This window comes from Ctenopharyngodon idella, chromosome 4 (assembly GCF_019924925.1).
Source record: "Ctenopharyngodon idella isolate HZGC_01 chromosome 4, HZGC01, whole genome shotgun sequence".
Taxonomy (NCBI): Eukaryota; Metazoa; Chordata; class Actinopteri; order Cypriniformes; family Xenocyprididae; genus Ctenopharyngodon; species Ctenopharyngodon idella.
The window spans coordinates 9,824,924-9,851,906 of NC_067223.1; the positions used below are offsets into that span (position 1 = coordinate 9,824,924).

Here is a 26,983-nt window from a genome sequence, read left to right on the forward strand (position 1 = left end):
CAAATGTCCCCACAAGGATAGTAAAACCTGAACTTTTTGACATTGTGGGGACAAAATGTCAGTCCACAGAATGTTTTCTGTAAGGGTTAAGGTTAGGGAATAGAATGTAAAGTTTGTTTAGTTTAAAAATCATTATGTGTATGAAGATTCCTGCAAAAAAAAAAAAAAAAAAAAAAAAAAAATGCTGGAGTCTAGAAGCAACCATAATGCTCTAACAACTAAGATGGCTTGGTCATGTCATCAGAATGCCACCTAATCGCCTAAAGGCATTGTATGGTCAATTACATCTCAGCCTCTGAGATGCAGGTGGTCAACAAAAAAAAAAAAAAAAAAAAATGGCTGAAGGACCAACTATAAGTCTGCCTAAAGAAGTATGGGCCCACATCCTTGGAAACTGTTGCTATGAATCGTGCAGTTTGGCAGCAACTCTGTCAGATGTGATGGGAATGATTTGTGACGGGTAGGTTTAGGCGTAGCGGTTGGGTTAGTTAGGCGATAAAAAATATCATTAACCTGATATAAATTTATTGGAAATCTAAGCAATATCCTCACTAATATATGTGTGTGTCAAGTCTGTTTGCTGCTGCTGTAGGTCTCTTTTAAAGCTACAAATACTATCAACAACCACAATTTATTTAAGTTAAAATTGCCCATTACTGCCACGTATTTTCACATCACAATTAAGTCTTGTAATGTGGCCTTGTAATATTTTATTTATTTTATTTTTACTTTATTTTATTATTATTTTTCTGTGCCCTGAAAGTCAGGTAGGAGGGACATTTTTTTACTTGCTATTAAGAAAAATCACTTAGAAAGCTCTTGTCCACACTGTAAAATACTCAAAGTATGAAGACGTAGTACAGGATGCTTTGGCAGATATGTACTGTAGGACTGGCTCTCTCTGCTGGTCACAAGGTGAACAACATGCTTATCTTCACTGAATGAGAGTTATGGTTTTTGTGGGCCACCTGAAACCACTTTTGTGGAATTGGGTCAGTTTCACATTTGTCAAAGCAATTATTTCACACACATGAAAGGAATGTTTCACAAAATAAATTTTTTCTGATGTTTTCCACCCCTCTGTGTAATTAGAGCTAACTTGTGCACTGTGCTCTTGCCAGCATTTATCAACTTAAGTTTTTTAAATGCCATTTTACAATAGCATTCAGAGTTGCGTTTATTGTGTGTTAATGTCATGCTAACATATGTATACACTAATAGACAGTGTTTAGGACATTTACAGTTAGTTATCAGTGTTTTTATCTCGTCTCTGCAGGTGTTGGGCTTTGATGCTGTAAATAAACTGGAGAGTTTCCTGTCTCCTGTAAGTCAAATATATGTATGTGTGTGTGTGAGAGAGAGAGAGTGTGAGAGTGTATACCCTCAGTCTTGATGGGTGGGGAGGAGGAGTTCATCAGCGCTGACAGTTAGATATATATGGAGAAAGTCATAAAAGCCTCCTCTCATTCGTCACTGAATTGTTTGATGATTTCCTCTGTTGTGTCTAATAAGGTAACAGCGAGTGTGATTGGAGGGTGTTGGACCTCTTTCTCTCTCATTAAGGGGTGTGAGAGGATGCCTGTACTTCTGTATCATCAGTGCGGAGAAGCTTGAACTGGATGTTGAATTAATCAAGCAGAGAGAGATGGAGAGATGCCTGACACTCATTTTACTGACTACAGTTGTAAAACTCATCACAGCTGGTAAGTACACAGAAAAAGAAATGAAGAAAAAGTGATGAAGCGATGTTACTTTCAGGGATTATCTCAAGTGGTTAGAATTGTGTTTTTAATTGCTTGTTTTAAAAGGTTTGACTGTAATGTGGTGTTTTAGATAACAATAAAAACAAAAACAATAAAAAAAAAAAGTCACATGCCTCTCCCTCTCTCTACAGTCAGTGTGAATGTGAGGTTGGTTGGTGGTCACAGTCGCTGTGCTGGTAGAGTGGAGGTTCTTCATAGAGGACAGTGGGGAACAGTGTGTGATGTTAATTGGGATTTGAGTGATGCTGCAGTGGTGTGTAGAGAGCTGGACTGTGGAGAACCTGTAGATGCTCTTTCTAATGCACACTTTGGACAAGGATCAGGACGAATCTGGAGGAGTTATGTCAGATGTGTTGGTTCAGAATCCTCCCTGAAGGACTGTGAGTCAGCAGGATGGGGTAAAGCTTACTGTGATCATACTAGAGATGCTGGAGTCATCTGCTCAGGTATACTTTCCCAAACCCTGTCATCATTAAAAACATGTTTCATTTAACCCTCTTACCTATTTTTTTTTTTATTTATTTTTTAATTATACTTAATTATGCCTAATAACTAGGTTTAACCGCATGTATTTTATACGCTTACCTTAAGTGGTGGGTTGAATTTGAACAGTGTTTATTCTTATGCTATTATAAGCCCTACATGCCTTGTTGGTCAGATCTTTTAATGCCATGTCAGATTGTCCAGATGCTGAGATTGTCAGACCCAAATAATACCCCAAATAACAGATGACATGATTAATGCAGTGGTTCTTAATTCCGGTCCTAGCACATATACATTGCCACATGGTGGCTCTAGAAAAAAAATTAACGGTGCGCACATGCATTGGGTAAATATAAGAAGACTATTTCAAAGTCTGTTGCACAGTATGTTCTACACTCCTGTGGCACTATGACTGTGACCCACAATAGCCACATTCACATGTTCAACACCCATTACCAAACATACAACACCAGTTTTATCTAAATCAGACAATGCACTTAAAAGATATGAGATTCTTCCTGTTTCACCATTTTGTCATTAATTAAATCCCTCACCATGGCAACATCGTTTGAAGATTTACAAAATCCCATTAGGAGGATTCCGTTTGACAGAGCTACTGAATGTCAGGGTAAAAGTTTGTTCAGGTCAATGAAAACAATACATGTACTGTACAGAGTTTCATACATATACATACAGCTATGCACAAAGTATGCAGCAAGTTTATAGTGTGTAAAAGGGGGTGCTGCAGAGCCTCCCTGCCATTCCCATATGCTATTTGACGTGAGTGCCAATTTTCATGAGTTTGTAAGCATGTTAAGGGCTCCAAAGCTAAGGCCCCCAATAATCCTTAGTATAACAATGAGCACTTTCAGTGCTTGGGCTATAATTACACTTTGATATATTGCTTATTTATATTCATAAATTCATATCCTTTGGCATTCAATTTATTCTCTGTTTTGATATTCTATTGTCCTGCTTGTTCTATTCATTAGCTTATTTAATTTTTTTATTTTTTAGTAGCTTTCTAATTGACACATCAAAGGTACATTTGTTTCATTTTTGTTAAATATAAAAGTTTTCAGTGATATATTTGATTGTTTTTGAATTGATGTTCTATTGACATGTACATTTATGCTTACAGTATAACTATTTCGAAGAGATTCTGGCTCAAGCATTAGCTCTTTTTAAAAACAGACAATAAAACAGTGTTTCCTCTTCTTTGGTTTATGCTGGATACTGTCTATACTTTCATGAGTACAGATATATATATATATATATATATATATATATATATATATAATATATTAAGATATTAATATTATAATATTATATATATATATATATATATATATATATATATATATATATATATATATATATATATATATATATATATATATATATATTAAGATATAAGACCTGATTTCAGTCAATTTTATTTTAAGGCACTATTTAGTCCATTTTTACAAAACATCTTGGGAAAAGACACCACAGTAAATATCTGTCCTGTCACATATACAGTGCCCTCCATGATGTCTAGGACAAAGAACTTTTTTCCTTTGTCAGATTTCCCCCGTACTCCACAGTTTTAGATTTGTAATAAAAACAATGCACAAGTTGTTAAAGTGCTCAATCTCAGGTTTTATTAAAGAATATTTTCATACATTTTGGTTGCAACACTTTATTAGTGTTACGTGCATTTGATCCTCAGCCTGCGTGTCGCAGAGCAGTTCATGACAGAACACTTCGCCACATTATGGATCCAGCAGTTCGAACTATCTGCCTATGCCAGGGTAACCGATCTCTTGAGGACCATGTACAAGAGTTTTGCACCTTGCACCTAGTTCCAGTGGCAACGGAACTTGGCCCACCACGATCACCAGCATGTCCTGTTTTAATGGTTGCTAGCCCTATGCTCTATTTACCTTCCTGCCCTGTGGCTCTTACGCCAGAGCTTGTTCACAACATGGCTCCCACGCCAGAGCCGGTTCACAACATGGCTGCCATACCAGAGTCCTCAATCAACATGGCCGCCACGTTAGAACCTCCAGCCAACATGGCCACAATGGCAGAGCCTCCAGCCTTCACTGAAGCTACACTGGAACCGCCAGCCTTCACAAACACTACGCCAGAGTCTTTAGCCTTCATGAGTGCTCTGCCAGAGCCTTCAGCCGTCATAGACGCCATGTCAGTGTTCCCGGTTGTCATTAACATTGCACATGAAGGCATTAAGGCAACCCCTAGGCATTTGTGACTGGCTGATGCAAGCAGCTGGTATCTCTGCAGCGGCATCAAGTCTGGGGGTCTCAGAGGTGGTCCCACTGACAATTGCACTCCCCATTACAGCAATGGCCATTTGGTGTGTTTGGGCCATGCACTGCGCTTCAGTTAATGAGTCCGCTTCAGAATCAGATCCAGCCCATGAATCTGCTCTAGAGCCTCCTCCATCCCAAGAGTCTACTCCAGAGCCCGCTCCAGCCCATGAGTTTGCTCCAGAGTCCACCTCAGTCCATTAGTCCACTCCAGAGTTCGCTCCTGTCCCAGAGCCCATTCTCGTGACATATGAACTTCCTGTCTGCCTTGGTATGATCACAGAGGTCACCCCTGAGTTCCCTGTATACCCTAATGCAACCATGGAGGTCATTCCTGAACTTCCTGTTGGCATCAACGTGACCTCAGAGGTTGTGTAAGAACTTCCTGTCTGCCTTGACGTGACTGTAGTGGTGAACATGAACTTCTGGCCAACCTGAGACACCTTGCCGGCCTGCACCACCCTGGCCACCTACTCAGCCTGCGCCGCCTTGGTTTCCTGCTCTTCCTTTGTCTTCAGTTCTTCTTCCAGTCAATGGACCTGGCCCTCCACCCCTGGTCCGCCTCTTCTCCGCCTCCCTCCTGGACTTCTCTGGCCATATTAGGAGCATCTGGAAGCCGCTCCTTAGGAGGGTGGATATGTTACAATGACCAGCTGGAGTGCCCTTGACAGCCACCAGAGGGCACTCCACATCAGACATAATTCTCTGCCTGGACTCATCAGCACTCATTGCATTCAGCTGTTGCTCATTAGCTCATTACCTCTGCATTTCTCAGCATGCTGTCTTTTGTTTCTCATGTTCATGGTTTTGACTTTCTGCCCGGTTTCTTGGTTTTCCCTGTTTGCCTGTGTTCCTGTGCTCTGTGACTGTTTACCCTGTATTTTGAACTTTGCCTGTTTTTGAACTTTAATTGTGGATTACCCTTTCAATAAATACTGTTTTTGGATCCTCAGCCTTCATGTCTCAGAGTAGTTCATGACAATTAGTCACACCATTTCAGGACACCATACTGTTGGGACACAACAATATGTAAATAAAAGTAGTCACATGTAGTACTTTGTGGCATATACTTTGCATGAAATGACTGCATCACCAGGTGCTGATTATCTTCTCTGGTGATTCTCTGCCAAGCCTGTGCTGAAGCTTGTACTTTACTATTTGCTTCCAAGTTCATTTGCTTTTGGCAGTTACATCAATGAATGTGAGTGAGTCAAGTAATGTCTTTCTCCCAGACATTATAAAGAGTACCATACTGTATTATATAATTCAGTGTGTTTGCTCTCCCCTTTTCCCTTTACTTGTTAATATGAATGAAATGATTAATGTCATTTCCAATTATATTTACTGGTTTCCAAAGTAAAATGTTGACCTTTTTAAATTTAGCATCTTAAAGGTCTGTAAAAAAAAATATTTCTATACTATAATAAATGTTTTGTTGCAAAAAGAAAAACTATAATTATCTGTGTTCTTTTAGAGGTCAGGCTGGTTGGAGGTTCTCGCTGCTCTGGGAGGTTAGAGATACTTGATGATCAGACATGGGTTTCAGTGTGTGCTGCTGCCTTTGACCAGCAGGATGCAGAGGTTGTGTGTAGAGAGCTGGACTGTGGGGCTCCTGTACAGGTGCTGGGAGAAGATGCTTTTGGCAAAGGAGATGCTCAGATGTGGACACAAGAGATTCAGTGCAGAGGAAATGAGTCTCAGATTCACCTCTGTCCAACATCATCATCACATGAAAACAACTGTTCTCATAAAAACAACATTGGGCTGCTGTGTACTGGTATGTGTTAAGAATTTCAACAGGAACGATTTATTTATTTTTGATAAATATCCTATAATGTTTTTTTTTTTTTTTTCTTCTTCTTCTACATGCACAGGCATAGTGAGTGTGAGGTTGGTTGGTGGTACCAGTCGTTGTGCTGGTAGAGTAGAGGTTCTTCATAGAGGACAGTGGGGAAGAGTATGTGATAACGGTTGGGATTTGGCTGATGCTGCAGTGGTGTGTAGAGAGCTGGACTGTGGAGAACCTGTAGATGCTCTGGGTGATGACCATTTTGGACCAGGATCGGGATCATTCTGGATAAATAATGCAATGTGTAAGGGATCTGAGTCCACAATGAAAAGGTGTGGATTAACAATATGGGGCTTTCATGGGTTGTGTCAAAGTAAAAGTGCTGGAGTCATCTGCTCAGGTAACCAAAAACAATTTTGTTAAATAAAGGTAGTTTCATTCATACTTTAAAGGTTCATTCATACTCATAGTGGGTTTTGTTTTCTTTTTCAGAAGTCAGGCTGGTTGGAGGTTCTCGCTGCTCTGGGAGGTTAGAGATACTTGATGATCAGACGTGGGTTTCAGTGTGTGCTGCTGCCTTTGACCAGCAGGATGCAGAGGTTGTGTGTAGAGAGCTGGACTGTGGGGCTCCTGTACAGGTGCTGGGAGAAGATGCTTTTGGCAAAGGAGACACTCAGATGTGGACACAAGAGATTCAGTGCAGAGGAAATGAGTCTCAGATTCACTTCTGTCCAACTTCACCATTGCATGTGAACAACTGTTCTCATGACAATGATGTTGGACTGCTATGTGCAGGTTAGAGCAGATTTCTGTACTGTACTGAAATGCAATGTCACATTTTTTGATTCTTTGCATTAAATATTTTGAAAGAAGACCATGCTTATAATGATTTATAGACCCATTTATGCTTATTTATAAGTATTACTATTCTATAAACATATTTATAAAGACTCATTAAGACCTATACTGCATTATAAGAACAGTTATACAGATACATTTATATTATTTTTATAATTACTTATAAGCCATGCATTTGCTTTTTCAATGTGCATGCTCATAATCCATTATACACTGATTCATAAATGATCATATATAAAATATTTCCAGAGACATTTGTTTGCTGTACCAATTAGTTTTTGATTTAGGAAAATTGCGCCCTATATATTCACTTTACTTAAAGCCATCAATGATGCATTTATAGAGATTAGTAACTGTACTATTACTTACAATAAGTATTATTAGTTAATAAGTATGTATTAACACAACACAGCTATTAACAATATATTCACTAATTTGACAGAAATAAATCTGAATAAAAAGTCATTGTAACTATTATATAATAACATCGTAGCAATGCAGGTTGCATCTTTATAAATACATTAATGGAACCATACAACTGACTAATTAATACTTATAAATCAGTGTATAATGGATTATGAACATGCATTGAAAAGGAAAATGCATGATTTATAAGTTATTATAAAAAATAATATAAATGTAACGATAACTGTTCTTATAATGCGGTATAAAGTATAAGTATAAATTGAACTATAATTCATTATAAGCATGGTCTTCATAGAAAGTGTTACCAATATTTTTTTCCCCCCTTTCTTTGTACAGTTCTTCTTACTGACTTTTCTCTGTTTATACATATCTTTTCGTCTCTTGTTTTCTTTATTTACTATGCAGACCGTGTTAATGTGAGGTTGGTTGGTGGTACCAGTCGCTGTGCTGGTACAGTGGAGGTTCTTCATAGAGGTCAGTGGGGAACAGTCTGTGATAATGGTTGGGATATGACTGAAGCTGCAGTGGTGTGTAGAGAACTGGACTGTGGAGAACCTGTAGATGCTCTGGGTGATGCTCACTTTGGACCAGGATCCGGATCAATCTGGATGAATTATGTCTTGTGTACTGGATCAGAGTCTACACTGAAGAACTGTGGGTCAGCAGAATGGCTTAATTATGACTGTAATCATTATACAGATTCTGGAGTCATCTGCTCAGGTGAGCACTTATTATTAACTTATTATTGCGTTAGTTTTGATCCATATAACTTACGTTTTTGGTCCTAAAATTTTATATTTTTCTTATAACACCAATAAGTGGTGGTTTTAATGATTGACTAGCCAAATATTTTACCATTGGCATTGCAAGGGAAACAGATCAATTTAACTCAAAGGGAATTATTAATTCATTTACAGGGAATTTTGAAGGAATCTCTTATTTTACAGTCAAACAAATTAATCATCCAGTGTTCATATTTGAACGGGTCATAAATCCACTCTGTAGCGGACATTAATATCCAAACTATAGTGAAAACACTATTAATTTTCTTAAACAAGAAATGTAATTTGTAAGCACATAACACAAGAACACTTGTCTTTAAATACAAACGAGACTTTACTGATTATTCTAACACATAAAACTAATATCTAATACATAAACACACACAAGCACACACATTCACATGAGTTGCAGAAAGAAAGAAAGTGAGGAAAGAGTGAGTTTTAAGAATGAAATGATGAAATCCCATGTTTCTAGTAATATATGCACTTTATAAAATCTGACCTGAACGAACCATCAATCATTAATTTAGCGCTTCTATTGTCTCTTAGGCGGGGTTATTAAATTTCATATCAATGCACCAGTTCAGCTAGAATCTGGAAGTATACTTGCATCTGTCGTTTATGTCTTTAAATGGGGATTCCCTTCGTGGTCCTTGCTGGGAACTTGTTTGCAGATAAATGGAAAGTCTTGTGGATGAATTTGGAAGTTGGAAGTGGGCTTTGCTGTAGAATCGTTGACTGAAACTTTGAGGCAAAACTTAACTCAGAACACGAGACTCTCAATGGAAAAGAAAAAAAAAATTAAGTAAAAGAAAGAAAAGTAAGTGAGACAAGGGTAGTTAGATGGCTTGAATGAAGCTGTTAACCCATTTTCATCTGTTCTCCAGTCTGTCTTATTCTTTGTTCATGTCCTGAGTTTTTGATTCAAACGTTTGTCCAGCCTCCCAGAAGAGTTTTGACCAATTAGACATTGTCTTTAGTTCAGGGTGTAAATTTTATCTTACTAGTCACTTGGTCTCTTAACATTCTTGCTCTTAGCAGAGGATATTTAGACATGATTTCTGTAATAAGAATGTGATACAGATTTGATTCACATCAAAATGTTTTGATTATAAGTCTGTCTAGCATTGTTTTGGAATGATCTGAAGCATTTTGAAATGTAAAAGGCAGTCTCCGTGGTTTTTAAAGATTTCAGTTCTGTGTTTAAGAGGTCACTCAGAGGTCTTTAAGAAGAAGGAGGTCTGTTTTAAGTCTCTGTCTTGGGAGATCAAACAACCTCTGACTTTAACCCATGGTTTTCCTCATGCAAGTCACAGTGTCTCATCTTTTCAACCATTAGTCTTGGCTTAGTCTCGAGTAACCAGACCTTCAGACCGACAACAGAAGGTTTGGACTCTATCGCAGCTTTCATTGGCCAAGGACCGTCCAAGAGGACATTTCACTGACATGTAACGCAACCAATCACAGTTTGTTTTGTTCCGCGTCATATTTAGGGGCGTGAAAACGTAAAGTCGATGTCCCTGCGATAACAAACTGGCGTGCATCTAATAAATTATTAATTGAAAAACGTTGTGCAAGTTTACTGCAACAATGGAGCCGTGAACTTCACATACTTTTGAAAATCCAGCATTTAGTTGATCCTGCAAGCATTCATTGTCACATTTGTAAACACAATGGCGTTCTTCCACAAGGGTGTTTTGCGTCACAGCATTTGTTTCCAGGTGGACCATTAAAGAATGTGACACACACATCAGCTGGACATCCTGTAGAATTCAACCAACCAGATGACGACTTTGAAAATCCTGAAGTGTTTCCAGTTAAGTGTGCCATATGCATCAGACTTTCAGTCAATGATCCGTGGGTGTGACGTCTTGGGTTAACTGCCTAACATTGACAATATTCTTCCTTTAGTTAGGATCATCTCTTACAAGCGTGCATGGCCATAAAATACTTAGCTGGGGGTTTCTAGACTGAATGGTGTCCCAAATGGAAGGTCATCTGATTTAGGGTCCGGAGTGTCGATTTGGAATTTATATGGAATTCTGCTTCAGTTTGAAAGTGTCATTTGTGTTTGGTTCGCTCTCAATTCCTACAGCATAAACTGCTCACTTAGACAGGAAAAAGGCATCTTACTGGCCTGAACCATGATAAACCAGACCTCATTTTGTTTTTACATGATGTTGTGGTGAGCAAATCGATGATCCCACAATAATAGACTCCATTCCAAAACTAACTAATACAATTCTTTTGAATTATTTCTTTGATTATTTCTATTCGATCATTTCTTCCTCAGATGCTTTTATTGTACCAGCCTACATCTTAAACATCATAAATGCTTGCAGTTTTTGCAAGTGTTTGCCATTTCTTTTGTGTGTTCATAAACATAAGTGCACTGTGGGTGCCATGGATGTCATTTAATACTAAGATTAATGATTTACCACGTATGGCAAAGATATTATTCCTAATAAATTGTCAGTACCAGATGTTTACATCTTTAACAGTTCTCTCGCTACTTCAGGTGTCAGACTTGTTGGAGATTCTCCTTGCTCTGGAGGAATACAGGTTCTTCGTGGAAACAGTTGGTTTTCAGTGTGTGCTGCTGCCTTTGACCAGCAGGATGCAGAGGTTGTGTGTAGAGAGCTGGACTGTGGGGCTCCTGTACAGGTGCTGGGAGAAGATGCTTTTGGCAAAGGAGACGCTCAGATGTGGACACAAGAGATTCAGTGCAGAGGAAATGAATCTCAGATTCACCTCTGTCCAACATCATCTCAGAAGTACAACTGCTCCCATGATGATCACCAGGGGCTGCTGTGTGCTGGTAAGAGTTGGGTTATAAATAAGAGCAATCATTAGCATAACTAGGATCATATGGGCACCTCCACAACATGAAAATACAACATGTCTTGAGAGCACAAACTTGGTCAAGACATCTTTTCACAAAAACTATGAATGTTCTTTTTTTGTCTCTCATTAAATGGTACCATCCCTAAATACATTTTACAAAGTAATAGTATTCATTTGGTTTACTTGTTCTGAAAGGTTGTATTTTGTGTAATAATGCTAAATTAACCCAATTTTACTACTAATTTCATGAGTTTTGCATGGCCAAGCTAAGTAAGATATACTAAAAATATAATTTGATTTATTGTTTGACATGAGTCATGTTGATATTTCAGTGTTTTAGAGTGAGATGTTTTGCTTAATGTACACTGTGTAATTTAGAAGTTTCTAGGATATAAACAACGGACACCATGGATGAGATGCATTCTAAGCATCTGATGAGATGTGTAAATCAGTAAAATCAGGCATCTACATCATTTATCTCAGTCATTTAAAGGGGGGGTGTAATGCTATTTCATGCATTCTGACTTATTTACACTGACTTATTTAAGAGATGCATTCTCATGCTAAACATGGCCAAAGTTTCAAAATAGGAGTTAGAAATATGATGGAGTATTTCTGTGCCAAATATACAACCTCCGGTTGTGGACATGTCTCGCCTTTTTTTTTTTTTCCCCGAGTATGGCCCTTTGTCATGTAATAAAGAGCGGAATTCCTTGTATAGGCACTTCTCCTTGATAAGCGTGCACACACACACCACCCAGAGCAAGAGCAAGAGCATGCCCATCAATGCGCTTCATTCGGGATACGGAAGCCGAGAGATTTTTAAACAATGGGTGCGTCTCAATCAGCTTCCTAATTCAGTAATCAGGGCACTGATCAGGGAGTCGGCCTGGGAGCTGATTGAGATTAAGGGAATGTCACCAAAGGAGTGACATTCTATGCAAAAGCTGCGCGCGCTCGTGACTCTTTACGGCTTTTTCCGGAAAGACTTGGTACAGCGTATGTTTTTTTTTTATAAATATGATGAAACTAAAGACTTTTCGGAGATATGAAGGATGCAATACTACTCAATAGGTACTTATAGGTACTTATAGGTATTTAAGATTAACATGAGATTGGCAGAAACTGTGTGTGATACCCCCCCTTTAACAGGGCTGTATAAGTAAAGATTTTTTGTCCTCTGTGAGACTTCTAAAAAAGCTTTGTAATCACCCCACTGAAAGTAATAACGTACTTGGTTACTAACGTAACCTTGGTTTCTTTTTTCCCCTCTCTCTTAGATGTAAAGAATGTGAGGTTGGTTGGTGGTACCAGTCGCTGTGCTGGTACAGTGGAGGTTCTTCATAGAGGTCAGTGGGGAACAGTGTGTGATGATGACTGGGATATGGCTGATGCTGCAGTGGTGTGTAGAGAGCTGGACTGTGGAGAACCTGTAGATGCTCTGACTGATGCTCATTTTGGAGCAGGATCAGGACCAGTCTGGATGAGTATTTTAACATGTACTGGAACAGAGTCCACACTGAAGAACTGTGGATCATCAGGGTGGAATAAACCTGTCTGTACTCCTGATGGTGATGCTGGAGTCATCTGTTCAGGTGAATAATACTAAACCTTCAAAGCATTACACAATTTTTAAACACCTTGTCTTGACTAATGCAATTTAAAAAGATTTTTGTTGGGATGTGGTTAACTGGATGTATGATTTAAAAAAAAAAAAAAAAAAAAAAAAAAAAATCTGTCTTGTTCATATAATAAATTACCACCTAAGAATTGGGCAGTTTGGAAAACAAAAACAAGCAAACAAACAAACAAAAAAAACTGCATTGGTTATTTTACTGCATTTTCACAATTAAAGAAATAAATTGAAAAAAATTGCAATTCAGCATAATTTTTCATCATATGCTAACAATGGTATTCGAAACTTTTTATATTATTTTTTATTTTTAGCAGAGTATGTTAAGATATTTAACAGCATATGCAGGCTGCTCTTTTCCAAAAGTGAAAGTTTTTTAAATAGAGGAAAATTCTCATTTTAAGATTTAACTTTAAGTTGTTATTCATTTAAAATACTTATTGGGGCACTGTGTAAACATACTGTAACTTTCAGAGATGATTTTTTTTTTTCTGAAAAAAAAGTCATACATCAACAACACACAATGTTACAAGTCAAATTATAGACTATAACCACCTATTGAATTCACCTATTTATTTCTAATAAATGAGTGGCTGAAATTTAGTGCAGCTTGAACATTCTGCTTAGTATTTTCTTTTGTTCCAAAAAACTCTTTTTTAAAAATCACTGAACTACATCAAAAGAAATGCTAAACAAGCTCATACAAGCTCATCGCATTCAAATTCTGACTCGAGATGGCGTTCATATCCAATTTTTTTTATTACGAAACTAGTATTTACAGTCATTCCGTTAGCACATGTAGGCAGCATGATATCTGCTATGGCAAGCATAAGGCTTGTTCGAGAGGCACTGGCACTGCGCAGACCGATCGGCATATGACATCAAAGTACCGCGAGAGCGTTTGGAGAGCATATGACTCCTTATGCTTTTGAATCGCTCTCGTGGTACTTTGATGTCATATGCCGATCAGTCTGCGCAGTGCCAGTGCCTCTCGAACAAGCCTAAACTCTGTGGACAACTTAGTAGTCATGTGACTTTTACATATCATGTGCTGATCATGTGACATGTGTATTTTGCCAGAGTTACTTCCTGTGTTTTTTTGTTTGTTTGTTTGTTTTTTGGATGGACACTGAAATGTCTTGTCGTTTCTTTTAATGTAATCTAGTGATTTTCAATAAAGACTTCATTGAAACATTTTACTAGCTGAATGTTTTAGAAAGTAATAAGTTTACACAGATACATATTTCCTTTTGTGTTAGACAGAATAAGAAATTTATACAGGTTTGAAGAGATATGAGAGTGAGAAGATGACAATTTTGTATATCTTCATTTCTTCTTAGGACAACATTGATTAACTTTTTTTGATCCACTTCAAATGTTGACTACTGTATATATTAACTACTCTAATTTTATGTAATATAAACAGGTCATAAAAGCTCCAGACTTGCTGCTGGCTCTCATCTTTGCTCTGGGAGGTTAGAGATACTTCATAATCAGATGTGGGTTTCAGTGTGTGCTGCTGTCTTTGACCAGCAGGATGCAGAGGTTGTGTGTAGAGAGCTGGACTGTGGGGCTCCTGTACAGGTGCTGGGAGAAGATGCTTTTGGCAAAGGAGACGCTCAGATGTGGACACAAGAGATTCAGTGTAGAGGAAATGAGTCTTATATTTCATTCTGTTCAATATCATCATCACACAAACACAGCTGCACCAGTGACAATAGTGTGAGCCTTATATGTTCTGGTAAAGAATATGTTCTGTGAATATTCAGTCTCTTCATTTGTTTTTGATATTCTAACATGTCTTAGATACAAGATGTACTGTCATCAGTCTTAAATGTATTGCATTACAAAACCTTTTCCCCCATAAGCTGTTTTATGCATTGTTTCTGAATTCTCTGTCCTATGTTCAGGTTACACTGATCTCAGACTGGTAAATGGTTCAGACTCCTGTTCTGGTCGAGTTGAACATCAGTACTTCGGTAAATGGGGCACAGTTTGTGATGCATGCTGGGATATGAGAGCTGCCAGTGTCCTCTGTAGACAGCTGAATTGTGGGATTGCTGTGTCTGTTGTGGGATCAGACTGGTTTGGAGAGGGAAGTGGAGAAATCTGGGCTGATGTGTTTGATTGTGACGGGAATGAAACAAAACTCTCAGAATGTTCCATCTCTTCATGGAGTCGAGCTGAATGTTCTCATAGACGAGATGTTGGAGTCATCTGCTCCAGTGAGTCCATATTACTGTGAGATTCACTGATATTAATTATGCTGCTGTTCATGTCAGACTGAAAGATTAATTCTTTTGTAATTTATTTCTTAATTTATTTATTTTGGGGGATTTTCTTCATATGGAAAATCTACATATGGAAGATCCTGTAGTCTATTAGGTTTTGCCATTGTGATGGATCTCCAAGACACCTTAGAATCCTTATCCATCCTTAGAATTCTTATCCAACAGCAGAACCTTAAATGAAATGCCCAGTAATACAATTTTAAGTTGGGGAGAGCCAACCCTCCCTTCAATCAAGGACGTTAAAAAAAAAAAAAAAAAAACGTAAGATTTAATTATAACTCATTTGTCATTAAGTATGAATTTGGAAGTCAAAGATTGGGTTTGCTCAAAAAACTTAAGAGGATGAGAGACTGGAATCATGGATAACAAAAAGTTGAAGTGAGGAAGATTGTTCATCTTAATAACAGATACTCTTCCTTGCAAGGAAATCGGGAGAAAAGTCCAACACTGAACATCTTTCTGTAACATTTTGAGAAATTTCCCCATATTTTTATGAACAATTTCTGACAACCTTGAACAGATTTTGATTCCTAGATAAGAAATAACATTGTTTGTGGAAACAGATGGAGGACATAAGTAGCAGCCAAATTCAAGGGAAGTGTAGATTTATGCCAATTTATTTTATAACCTACTACATTTTTAAAGTTTTTGAATACTTATAATACTTGCGAGAGTGAAACGTTAACATTGGAGAGGAACAGAAGAATGTCATTGTGTAAAGAGAGGTGGAATATTTGGAGCCATGAACAATGATGGGATACACTGTATAGCTTGCTCAAGGGGTTCTGATGATGCAAATAATAATGGTGTGGAAGGGCAGACTTGTCTTGTACCCTTCTGCAACTAAGAGGTGCCTGTGATCACAGAGGTTTGATTGATTTATTATTATGTATGATTGATATAAAGCATATTCTCAAATTTTTATTTTTGTAAAACATCAGATCTTCTTTTCAGATTCCTCTCTGGCTGTTCATGATGGTCTGGTGCGGTTGTCTGGAGAGAGACAGTGTGAGGGGGAGGTGGAAGTTTCCATCCATCAGGTCTGGAGGAGAGTTCTGCTGGACTCCTGGAGTCTCACTGAATCCTCTGTGGTCTGCAGACAGCTGGGCTGTGGCTCTGTGCTGAACTTCTCCGGCTCCTCTTCATCCAGTCCTGAACACAGTCATGAGTGTGTGACGGGCTTCCAGTGCTCTGGGAGTGAAGCTCATCTGGGGAACTGCAGCTCTCCACAAACTCTCAACTGCAGCTCCACACAACAGCTGTCAATCACCTGCCTTGGTGAGAAGAGCAACATCTGGGCAGATTCTTCAGTTGTTAGTGATCACTAATATGTTTCTCTTTCTCTGTATATCAGATCGCGGGTCCATCAGGCTGGTGGGTTCTGGGGGAGACTGTGCAGGAAGACTGGAGGTTTTTCACAGCGGCTCATGGGGGACAGTGTGTGATGACTCCTGGGATATTAAAGATGCCCATGTGGTGTGCAGACAGCTGCAGTGTGGAGTGGCCCTCAGTAACCAGCAGGTACCAGCCTGGTTTGGTCCTGGTTCTGGACCCATATGGCTGGATGAGGTGGAGTGTGAGGGGAATGAGACGTCCCTGTGGAGCTGCTCTTCTCCAGGCTGGGGAAAACATGACTGTCAACACAAGGAGGATGTAGGAGTCGTGTGCTCAGGTAAAGTGGTTTTCACTCACATTTTAAGTAACCATTGTAAGTAATTAGCCAGTAAGCACTATTTTAAGTTTCTGCAAAGCAAATGTTAAATAACATTATTGTTTTTGCCATTGAGATAAAATAGTTTTTTTAAATTATTTTCTTTTTATCATAGTTTTTTTAAACTAATTTACAATATACAGAATAAATACAACTTAATTTAACACTTTTCCCTCTAGAGTTTAAAGAGATCAGGTTAACTGAGGGCTGTGAAGGGAATGTGGAGGTTTTCTACAATGGATCCTGGGGTAATGTGTGCTGGAACCAGATGGACAGAGACACAGCGAGTCTGATCTGTCAAGAGCTGAACTGTGGAAGATCTGGCAGTGAACCCAGTAATTCAGAGAGACTGAAGATTCATAATTGGCTTGATTTTTTAAAATGTCGGCAACATGACTCTACTTTATGGAAGTGTCCATCTTCACCCTGGGGGCAAAATGATTGTGATGTGGCTAAAATCACCTGCTTTGGTAAGTTTTTAACTTGGTAATTATTAACTATTTAAGACGATCTTTAGTGATCATGTTTCTGTAAATATAATTTGTATGTGCAAAAATAGATAAAAATATTTTAAAAACATAAAATGATTGACATGCACTGAGGGATTTCATGAATCTGATATTGTAATGTTTTGTTAAATGGTAAGTGAAATTCTATTATGTTTTAATCTCAGAGGAGGAGAGTCATGAGTCTCCTAGGAGTCGTCTGACATGTTCAACATCTCACCAGAGACAATGTTCAAGTAAGTACATTTGATAACAAGCAGGTTAACGTAAATGTTTATTACTTCAAGCCTGTTTTTACTATTTTCAGTATTACTATCAATGTCTTCATTTGAAATATTTAATTACAAATTTGAATTATGAATCAATCTTATTTTCAAATGCCCATAGCTTCACTTTCAGTGTGTGTTTTGTTATAAATGTTGTGCTGAAGCTGGTCAGTGATGGTTGATGTCTGTGATTTAGAGCGTCTTCCTCTCAGACTGAGTGGAGGGGAGGGCCGGTGCTCTGGGAGGCTGGAGGTGTATCATAACGCTGTGTGGGGCTCAGTCTGTGATGATCTGTGGGACATCAGCGATGCTCAGGTGGTCTGCAGGCAGCTGGGTTGTGGAGCAGCACTGAGGGCTGATGGGAATTCAGCCTTTGGTGCTGGTGAAGGTGTTGTGTGGCTGAACAGAATCGAGTGCAGAGGGAATGAGATTCACCTGTGGGACTGTCCTCTCTCCCTGAAGAACCACACTGACTGCTCCAACAAAGAGCACGCTGGACTCACCTGTGCAGGTCACAGCAAAACACTGATGAATAGTATTCATTTTTACATCATTTTAGAGTGAATAATATTTGAGTGTTCAAGACAAGTATCATTTTTAATGTGTTTTTACAGATTTGCCAGATTTGTCAGTGTCCACTACTCCTGCCACAACAACATCATCTTCTCCTCCAGTTTCTCAGACAGTGAGCTCAACATCAGTCACTCGTCCACAAACTCCTTCAGCAGCGTCTCTCTCTGTGCTTGTGATTTTACTGGGAGTTGTGCTTTTACTGCTCTTAGTGCCACTGCTTATACTGATTCAGCAGAACAGAGTGATGAGGAGAGGTAGGAGAGATCCAGAGACTGTCATATTGTGTCTTATTCAGTGTGTGATCAGTCATGTGTTGTAAACTGACAGCAGGTTTGTCCCTCTACACTCACAGCTCTCTTTAAGAGGAGACACAGGAGCACGACTGAAGCCGTTTATGAGGAGCTTCATCACAGACACAATCTCTTCACTCAGAGGGGTGAGTAATTGTCATAATGTCTTATTTGTGGATATAAAAAGGGTAATCACTTTATTCATAGTGGTGAGTAAATCACATAGATCCATTTTTGGGACTTTTATGTGTTATCTGAAATGATACAGGGTTAGTGTAGTAATTCAGTATGTGTGTCAATGTGATTCGAAATGTTTCTGATAGATCTACTCCTCCATTACAGGAAGCGTCCTTTCTGAAGAACAGCATTCTGGGTATGAAGATGCTGATGAGCTTCTTTCAGGTTTGAGGACTCAAATATAACAATCTTATGTGCTACATACAAAAATGAATGGATGTTAAATTTGTTAAAAACATTCACTTAGCTGGCTTTCTTAACTGAGTTTAAATTATATATACCATTCAGCACATACAGTGGGTACGGAAAGTATTCAGACCCCCTTAAATTTTTGACTCTTTGTTATATTGCAGCCATTTGCTAAAATCATTTAAGTTCATTTTTTTTTTCCTCATTAATGTACACACAGCACCCTATATTGACAGAAAAACACAGAATTGTTGACATTTTTGCAGATTTATTAAAAAAAGAAAAACTGAAATATCACATGGTCCTAAGTATTCAGACCCTTTGCTGTGACACTCATATATTTAACTCAGGTGCTGTCCATTTCTTCTGATCATCCTTGAGATGGTTCTACACCTTCATTTGAGTCCAGCTGTGTTTGATTATACTGATTGGACTTGATTAGGAAAGCCACACACCTGTCTATATAAGACCTTACAGCTCACAGTGCATGTCAGAGCAAATGAGAATCATGAGGTCAAAGGAACTGCCTGAAGAGCTCAGAGACAGAATTGTGGCAAGGCACAGATCTGGCCAAGGTTACAAAAAAAATTCTGCTGCACTTAAGGTTCCTAAGAGCACAGTGGCCTCCATAATCCTTAAATGGAAGACGTTTGGGATGACCAGAACCCTTCCTAGAGCTGGCCATCCGGCCAAACTGAGCTATCGGGGGAGAAGAGCCTTGGTGAGAGAGATAAAGAAGAACCCAAAGATCACTGTGGCTGAGCTCCAGAGATGCAGTCGGGAGAGAGGAGAAAGTTGTAGAAAGTCAACCTTCACTGCAGCCCTCCACCAGTCGGGGCTTTATGGCAGAGTGGCCCGACGGAAGCCTCTCCTCAGTGCAAGACACATGAAAGCCCGCATGGAGTTTGCTAAAAAACACCTGAAGGATTCTCTGGTCTGATGAGACCAAGATAGAACTTTTTGGCCTTAATTCTAAGCGGTATGTGTGGAGAAAACCAGGCACTGCTCATCACCTGTCCAATATAGTCCCAACAGTGAAGCATGGTGGTGGCAGCATCATGCTGTGGGGGTGTTTTTCAGCTGCAGGGACAGAGTGACTGGTTGCAATCGAGGGAAAGATGAATGTGGCCAAGTACAGGGATATCCTGGATGAAAACCTTCTCCAGAGTGCTCGGGACCTCAGACTGGGCTGAAGGTTTACCTTCCAACAAGACAATGACCCTAAGCACACAGCTAAAATAACGAAGGAGTGGCTTCACAACAACTCTGTGACTGTTCTTGAATGGCCCAGACAGAGCCCTGACTTAAACCCAATTGAGCATCTCTGGAGAGACCTAAAAATGGCTGTCCACCAACATTTACCATCCAACCTGACAGAACTGGAGAGGATCTGCAAGGAGGAATGGCAGAGGATCCCCAAATCCAGGTGTGAAAAACTTATGGATCTTTCCCAAAAAGACTCATGGCTGTATTAGATCAAAAGGGTGCTTCTACTAAATACTGAGCAAAGGGTCTGAATACTTAGGACCATGTGATATTTCAGTTTTTCTTTTTTAATAAATCTGCAAAAATGTCAACAATTCTGTGTTTTTCTGTCAATATGGGGTGCTGTGTGTACATTAATGAGGAAAAAAAAATAAACTTAAATGATTTTAGCAAATGGCTGCAATATAACAAAGAGTGAAAAATTTAAGGGGGTCTGAATACTTTCCGTACCCACTGTAATAATTCAGATAAGGATTTATTGAATTTATGCTTTTTAAAGCAAATTCTGCAGTAGGAGCCGCTCCTGACTACTGTAATGACGTCATCACCACTGAAGGGCCGAAAGGTCAGTGACTTTAACTGATTTCACTAAATAAACATATCTATTGGGCCTCTGAATAGTAAAAGCAGTTTCTGTTTATTTCCTCTTTACTATTAACTCATTTAGAAGAGCAGCAAATCACACCTGAGAATTATGATGATATAATCACTGTTGGACTGAGACCTCGTGATACAGGTTTATTTCTTATAATCATTTCTACAGGTTTAACAATATAAATGTATATGCATTTTAATTATACATATGCACTGTTTCAAAATCTCAAATTTTGTACATTTAATCGATGCATTTAATTTTTTCATTATTTTGTCTATTTTGAATTACCAGAAAACTATGATGATGTCATCATTGTACGACAATTGTCCAATGATAAAGCAGGTGTGGGTTTCAAATTATTCTCTCAAATTACATGTTCCCTCCCTTGTTGAAGTTTGTTTGTTTGCCTTCAAATTATAGTGTCACATAAACTCATGTAATTAATAATAGAAACATTTATTTTAGATGGTGTTCAGGAGGATTATGATGATGTGAAGAGTGTCAGGGAGTGTATGAGTGACATTTTTGGTACGTTACTGACGCCTTTTTACCTTACACTGAATTTTCATTTAGTTTTTGTAATTGCTTTATAATTTTACTTTCTGTGATCTTGATAGCTCATTGAATTTGACTGACAATATTGATGTTCATTTGATACTTTTTAAAAAATATATTGATAAATTAATTTGCTTTTGTTTTCTAATAACAGACTATGATGATGTGGGGGAGGAGCCAGGAAAACAGGGAGGGACTGTATAACTCAAACCACGCCCACTGCTTTAAATCCTTTTAATGCTATTAAGTGTTTGCAGAGTATAAGTGTTTCAGATGCTATATAAGTTTCATCTGCTGTCCACCAATCTTTAATGTAACATTTTGTATCTGCTACATCTAATAAATCAATTACATTTAATCAGATTTTGACCAAAAAAAAAAAAAAAAAAAGAAAGAAAAATGCTTTGCTTTCATGGCTTTTTCAAAAAGTTTTTAATTCCTCTTTCCAGGGTTTTTTTTTTTTTGTTTGTTTGTTTGTTTTTTTTTGTTTTTTTTTATCCCATTTCATTGAAACATTTCTATCAATTTGTATATAATTGTTATAATTTTAGATGCTTTAAACCTTCCACTGTTCTAGTCTTTAAAATTTCACAGCAACGTCAACTTATAAAACTATCATATTCCTTTTGAATGTAGACCCACTGATGGTGGACATATATATTTTGCTAAAGAATGTTGTAATGTACTTTGGGAAACAAGTTTACAAACAGCAGCTGTGGTCAAGGATCTTTACCTCAAAATAATGTAAAGACTCTTTGAACTGAGCAGAAGAGCTTGTTGTTCACTTTATGTGCTGCAGAGTGTTTTGTGACAGTCAGACATTGATACATGGCATGCATATGTTTGTTTTATGTACTTGTTTTATATTTGTGTCAAATTTGATTGCTGGTTTGAATTTATTTGATTTTTTTTCTGTTTAGCATTTAACATCAGACTGACTGTGTGCATGATATTATATCATTATTATTATTATATCATTATTGTGAAACGGGAATGTTGCAACATTTTTTTCAAATGTTTTTTTTTTTGCACACAAAATGCAAAATTCAATAAAAGTCTATGAAATATTGTACACTGTTATTCAGGAGTAGTTTGATGTGTCTCTCTGTCTTAGTGTTTTTCGTCAGCAGTGCTTGTGTCTGACTTTAGCGCTGTATGTACTCTGAAGTGTTTCCCACATTCACTCTGTTTTCTTCATAATTGCTAAGAGAGCTGATGAAAAATTTGTACTGAAGTACGGAGCAGAGGAAGATGAAGAGCTGTCTGACAATCCTACTGATGTCCACAGTCGTCACACTCACCAGTGCAGGTAATTTTACCTTCAGTTAAAGGGCCAGACAGTTCCTTTCAATATATTAAATTAGGGTAGTTTAATATTTTACATAAGGATTTTCCTTTGTACATCAATATCTTGCGTAATATTTCATTTCTCTTAGTTTGATTTATATAGATTATTGTTTATATTTCTTTACTGATATTTATTTTATATATATATATATATATATATATATATATATTTTTTTTTTTTTTTTTTTTGCAATTGCATGAAATGGTCTTGTGGTTTGATGCAGGTTTTATGGCTTCATATTAATTGAGTGAAAATGCAAAAGTGATTTTTCACACCAGTCTTGTGTACAGGCAGTGTGAGGTTGGTTGGAGGTCACAGTCCCTGTGCTGGTAGAGTGGAGGTTCAGAGAAACAGCGAGTCTGATCTGTCAAGAGCTGAACTGTGGAAGATCTGGCAGTGAACCCAGATATTCAGTGGGCCTGAGATCTGCTCCTAACTGGTTAGATCATCTTAAATGTCGAAAACATGACATTGTGGCAGTGTCCATCTTTACCCTGGGGACAGAACAACTGTTATGATAATGAGGTAGCCAATATCACTTGCTTTGGTAAGACTTAATTTAATGATTTAATCATGATAAAATTTCTTGATTTTAGAGTTTTTTTTTTATTTATTTTTTTTTATAGTAAACCATAATCTTAAATTGTTAAAGTTTTCATAAGAATTTAATTTCCATCTTAATTTAATCTAAATTGAAGGTTTTATTGGGTTTCACATGTTGTAATCTCAGAGAAAGAGTCCTGAGTCGCCACAGAGTTGTCTGACATGTTCAACATCTCCTCACCAGGGACAGTGTTCAAGTGAGTAGGTTATGTTCTGTTAATGAGAGCAATAGTATATGAATGCCTAATTGCTTTTTCTTCAAACATATACTTGTGAATTATCTATCTGGTAAGAGATAACTGATGAGTCTCCACATGTATGACACATACATTTTAAAGCGTATTCCTCTCAGACTGAATGGAGGGGAGGGCCGGTGTTGTGTGGCTGAACAGAGTCGAGTGCAGAGGGAATGAGATTCACCTGTGGGACTGTCCTCTCTCCCTGAAGAACCACACTGACTGCTCCCATAAAGAGTATGCTGGACTCACCTGTGCAGGTCACAACAAAACACTGAGCAATTTTATTCATTTTTACTCATTTTATTATTAATAAAATTTGTGTATTTGCATGATGTGTCTGTGTCTGTTTTTCCAGTGTCAGTGTCCACTACTCCTGCCACAACAACATCATCTTCTCCTCCAGTTTCTCAGACAGTGAGCTCAACATCAGTCTCTCGTCCACAAACTCCTCCAGCAGCGTCTCTCTCTGTGCTTGTGATTGTACTGGGAGTTGTGCTCTTACTGCTCTTAGTGCCACTGCTTATACTGATTCAGCAGAACAGAGTGATGAGGAGAGGTAGGAGAGATCCAGAGACTGTCATATTGTGTCTTATTCAGTGTGTGATCAGTCATGTGTTGTGAACTGACAGCAGGTTTGTCTCTCTACACTCACAGCTCTCTCTAAGAAGACTGAGGCTGTTTATTAGGAGATCCATTACAGGCCCACTAATCGACACAATCACTTCACTCAGAAAAGTGAGATTGCTGAAATGATCACCATTATTATTAATAATAATAAAACATTTTATACTATAGGTGTGAAAGGTCAAAGTGATCAAAGTATTTGTTAGTTTTATTTTACCATGCTGACATGTTTAATGATTCTACAAGTCTTTTTGACAGTTAAAGTGAAGAAATGTTAGGCTTCCTGCTTTTAACCACAGAATTCAGCAGTGAAAACCATAGCGCTGTGTTTGTACTGCAGTCAGTGAGAGAGCACACAGGTGTTAGTGTGAGGGGAGGTTTGACGAAGGGTAGACATCCATGTCAGCATTTCTGAACTCATTTATTAATGCAGTTCATCATTTAACAACATTTTGGTTGTTATACTGGTTCTACGCTGTAAGAAAAAATATTTAGAAAAACGGAAAAGGTGCTGGTAGTTTTCTGTTAGGAAATTATCTGTTATTTTTACAGAAAATTCCTTCATGTTAACACAATACATTGTGCCCTGTTTTAACTGACTTTTCTAGAGTGTATGCTTTATTTTTATGCTTTATTTTCATTGATGCAGACAAAATGGATAAAGAGGATCCAGAGGAGCATGATGTCGACACTGATATACTCGACTGTGAGAATATTCCGTACTAAAATTATTACTTCAACATAAATAAATAGGAGAGAAGGTGATTTTTACAGTCTAGTTTATTTTGGGATGACATATATGTACATAATATGCATCTGCTGTACATCTTTAGAGGACACACTGAAGAATTATGATGATGTCTTATCTTGTGAATGAAATGTTGGAGCTGTAAGGGAGTCTGAGGGGTTTCAATCAGACGTGTCTTATTATGTTCACCTCTGGCAACCAGTTTCATCTAAACAAATAATTTGTTCACCATCTTATTTATTTTCATTTGCTGTCAGCTCAAGTAGTCACCAGCTGGTGCATGTCTAGACTATAAATTCTGATGATATTGTAAAATTATCAGATTTTTTTTTTTTTTAATTAACAGAGAATTGGGAAGAGGAGCCAAATGAACAGGGAGAGAGTGTGTGAACCGCCTACAATTACAGCTATTAATATTAATCTGTATTTCTTTTTTAATATTGCCTAAAACTTTTCATTCAACCAGGAGAAATGCAGAGGACTCTTTGTCTCCTTATTCTGATTGTATGTCTCATTACTTTAATAGAGAAAGTTTATCAAATATTATTTTAGCAATTTTGTCGTATTTCGAGCACCTTCCAATGGCGAGGGGTTCGGTTCATTCCTCCCGGAAGCCGCTTTCCACAGGTGCTGAATTGTACCACTCGCTGTCCATGGTACTGGAGGAGTGTCCACTCTGCAGTTGTCGAGAAAACAAGTGACCAATCAGACGAACCAAAAATAAACAACTAACTGCCATCATTAAAATGATTTGTTTCATTTAATTACAATATTTGGTTGTGCCCCGACAAAAAAAAAAAAAAAAAAAAAAAAAAAACAGTAAAGTCAGTCATAACGATGGTCTGTTGCTTAAACCATAAATAAGTAGTAGGCTATATGATAGCATAATGTAGACTTTGTCTAGCAAACAAAATATTTTTACGAAAAGATGAAATGTGAGAGCATGCCCATCATCATCTTCTTCTTCTTTAACTTTGTTTATCTTCTGGAAATACAACGGTAGCCTATGTGCTTAATGTAGGATATTCCTCCAATTTTAATATTTAAAATTTAATGATAATTGATTAAAAACATTTTTGTGTGTGTGTGTCATGATTGAGTTTCCATTAACATATTTCATGGAAAATTGAGTCGAGCATCTAAAGTGCTTTTTCATCTGAATTGGGAATATCATACTATGCGGCAAACTATCAATAGAATTTATTCAAACTAAAAAAAAAAAAAAAAAGTTAATTATTAACGAGTGTATTGTTTTGATGAAAATGATTGCGGTCACTTTAATTGCTAGTACGCATGTGATTTGATGTGACGTATGTGATTGGTTGCGTTAAGTTTGCAGAATGTGACGACGGAAAGCAGTAGCTGTTTAGCAAAATAAAAATATTCGTACGATTTATAACAGGTATGCTCATTACAAGAAAATGTAAGTTTTATCCTGCCTAAACACAAAAAAACATTGATGAGATGACCTATGACCACACTGATATGGTAACTAATCAATTAAGTAATTAGCCTACTGTTCTGACACTTTCATTTATAATCCAAGTTAAAAAGTGTGTTAGTGTTTTGATCTTTTTTTTTTTTTTCTTTTTTTTAACTAACCTACCCAAATAGATTAAACAAGAATGAGGGAAGTACTTGCCTAGCCTAAGATTTGAGAGTTTCTGTTTATCATACTAAATTAAGTTTGTGTTTACATTCACGCCTCCAGTTGTGAATACTTTTGTTATAATTGCCTTCGTTGCTCTGTTTCAGCGCAAATATTGTCTCTGAAGGAAAGTGCTCCAGATATGAATACAGTAAGGATCTTACAGGTTTTGCTTCTTATTTATTTTTAAGTAATTACTGTCATAGGTCTGTTAAAGCAGTTTTGACGCTTGATGCTTCACTATGATTTCAGTTTCAAGCTGTTCAAACCACCTGCAACATTAGAGTTTATATAGCCTAGGCATATAGACACACACAACAACCATGGTAGTCTCTAATGACAGTTCAGACTGATCCAGAATGTTTAAGTTTTGTAATTTCAGTCATATTTTTCGATCTTTTATT

The 26,983-nt window shown here is 37.7% G+C and overlaps 2 protein-coding genes across 5 annotated transcripts in view; both read left to right on the plus strand.

Annotated features, from left to right (window-relative positions):
* LOC127510393 (scavenger receptor cysteine-rich type 1 protein M130-like) overlaps window positions 1–26,983 on the plus strand; it is a 149,868-nt gene that overhangs the window by 34,287 nt on the left and 88,598 nt on the right. Inside the window, exon 4 of the mRNA XM_051889884.1 lies at window positions 6,840–6,946. Coding sequence (XP_051745844.1) covers window positions 6,840–6,946 — 107 coding nt within the window. The remainder of the gene's footprint in view (window positions 1–6,839; window positions 6,947–26,983) is intronic.
* The window catches only part of LOC127510388 (deleted in malignant brain tumors 1 protein-like), a 103,806-nt gene that overhangs the window by 7,163 nt on the left and 69,660 nt on the right, over window positions 1–26,983 (plus strand). Inside the window, exon 5 of one of the 4 annotated variants that reach the window (XM_051889869.1) lies at window positions 21,280–21,342. The exons of 2 other annotated variants lie outside the window; for them this stretch is intronic. The gene's annotated coding sequence lies outside the window, so the exon portion shown is untranslated. Of the gene's footprint in view, window positions 1–18,874; window positions 18,930–21,279; window positions 21,343–26,983 lie in introns of those variants that run through there. One more of the 4 variants, XM_051889855.1, reaches the window with a different exon arrangement.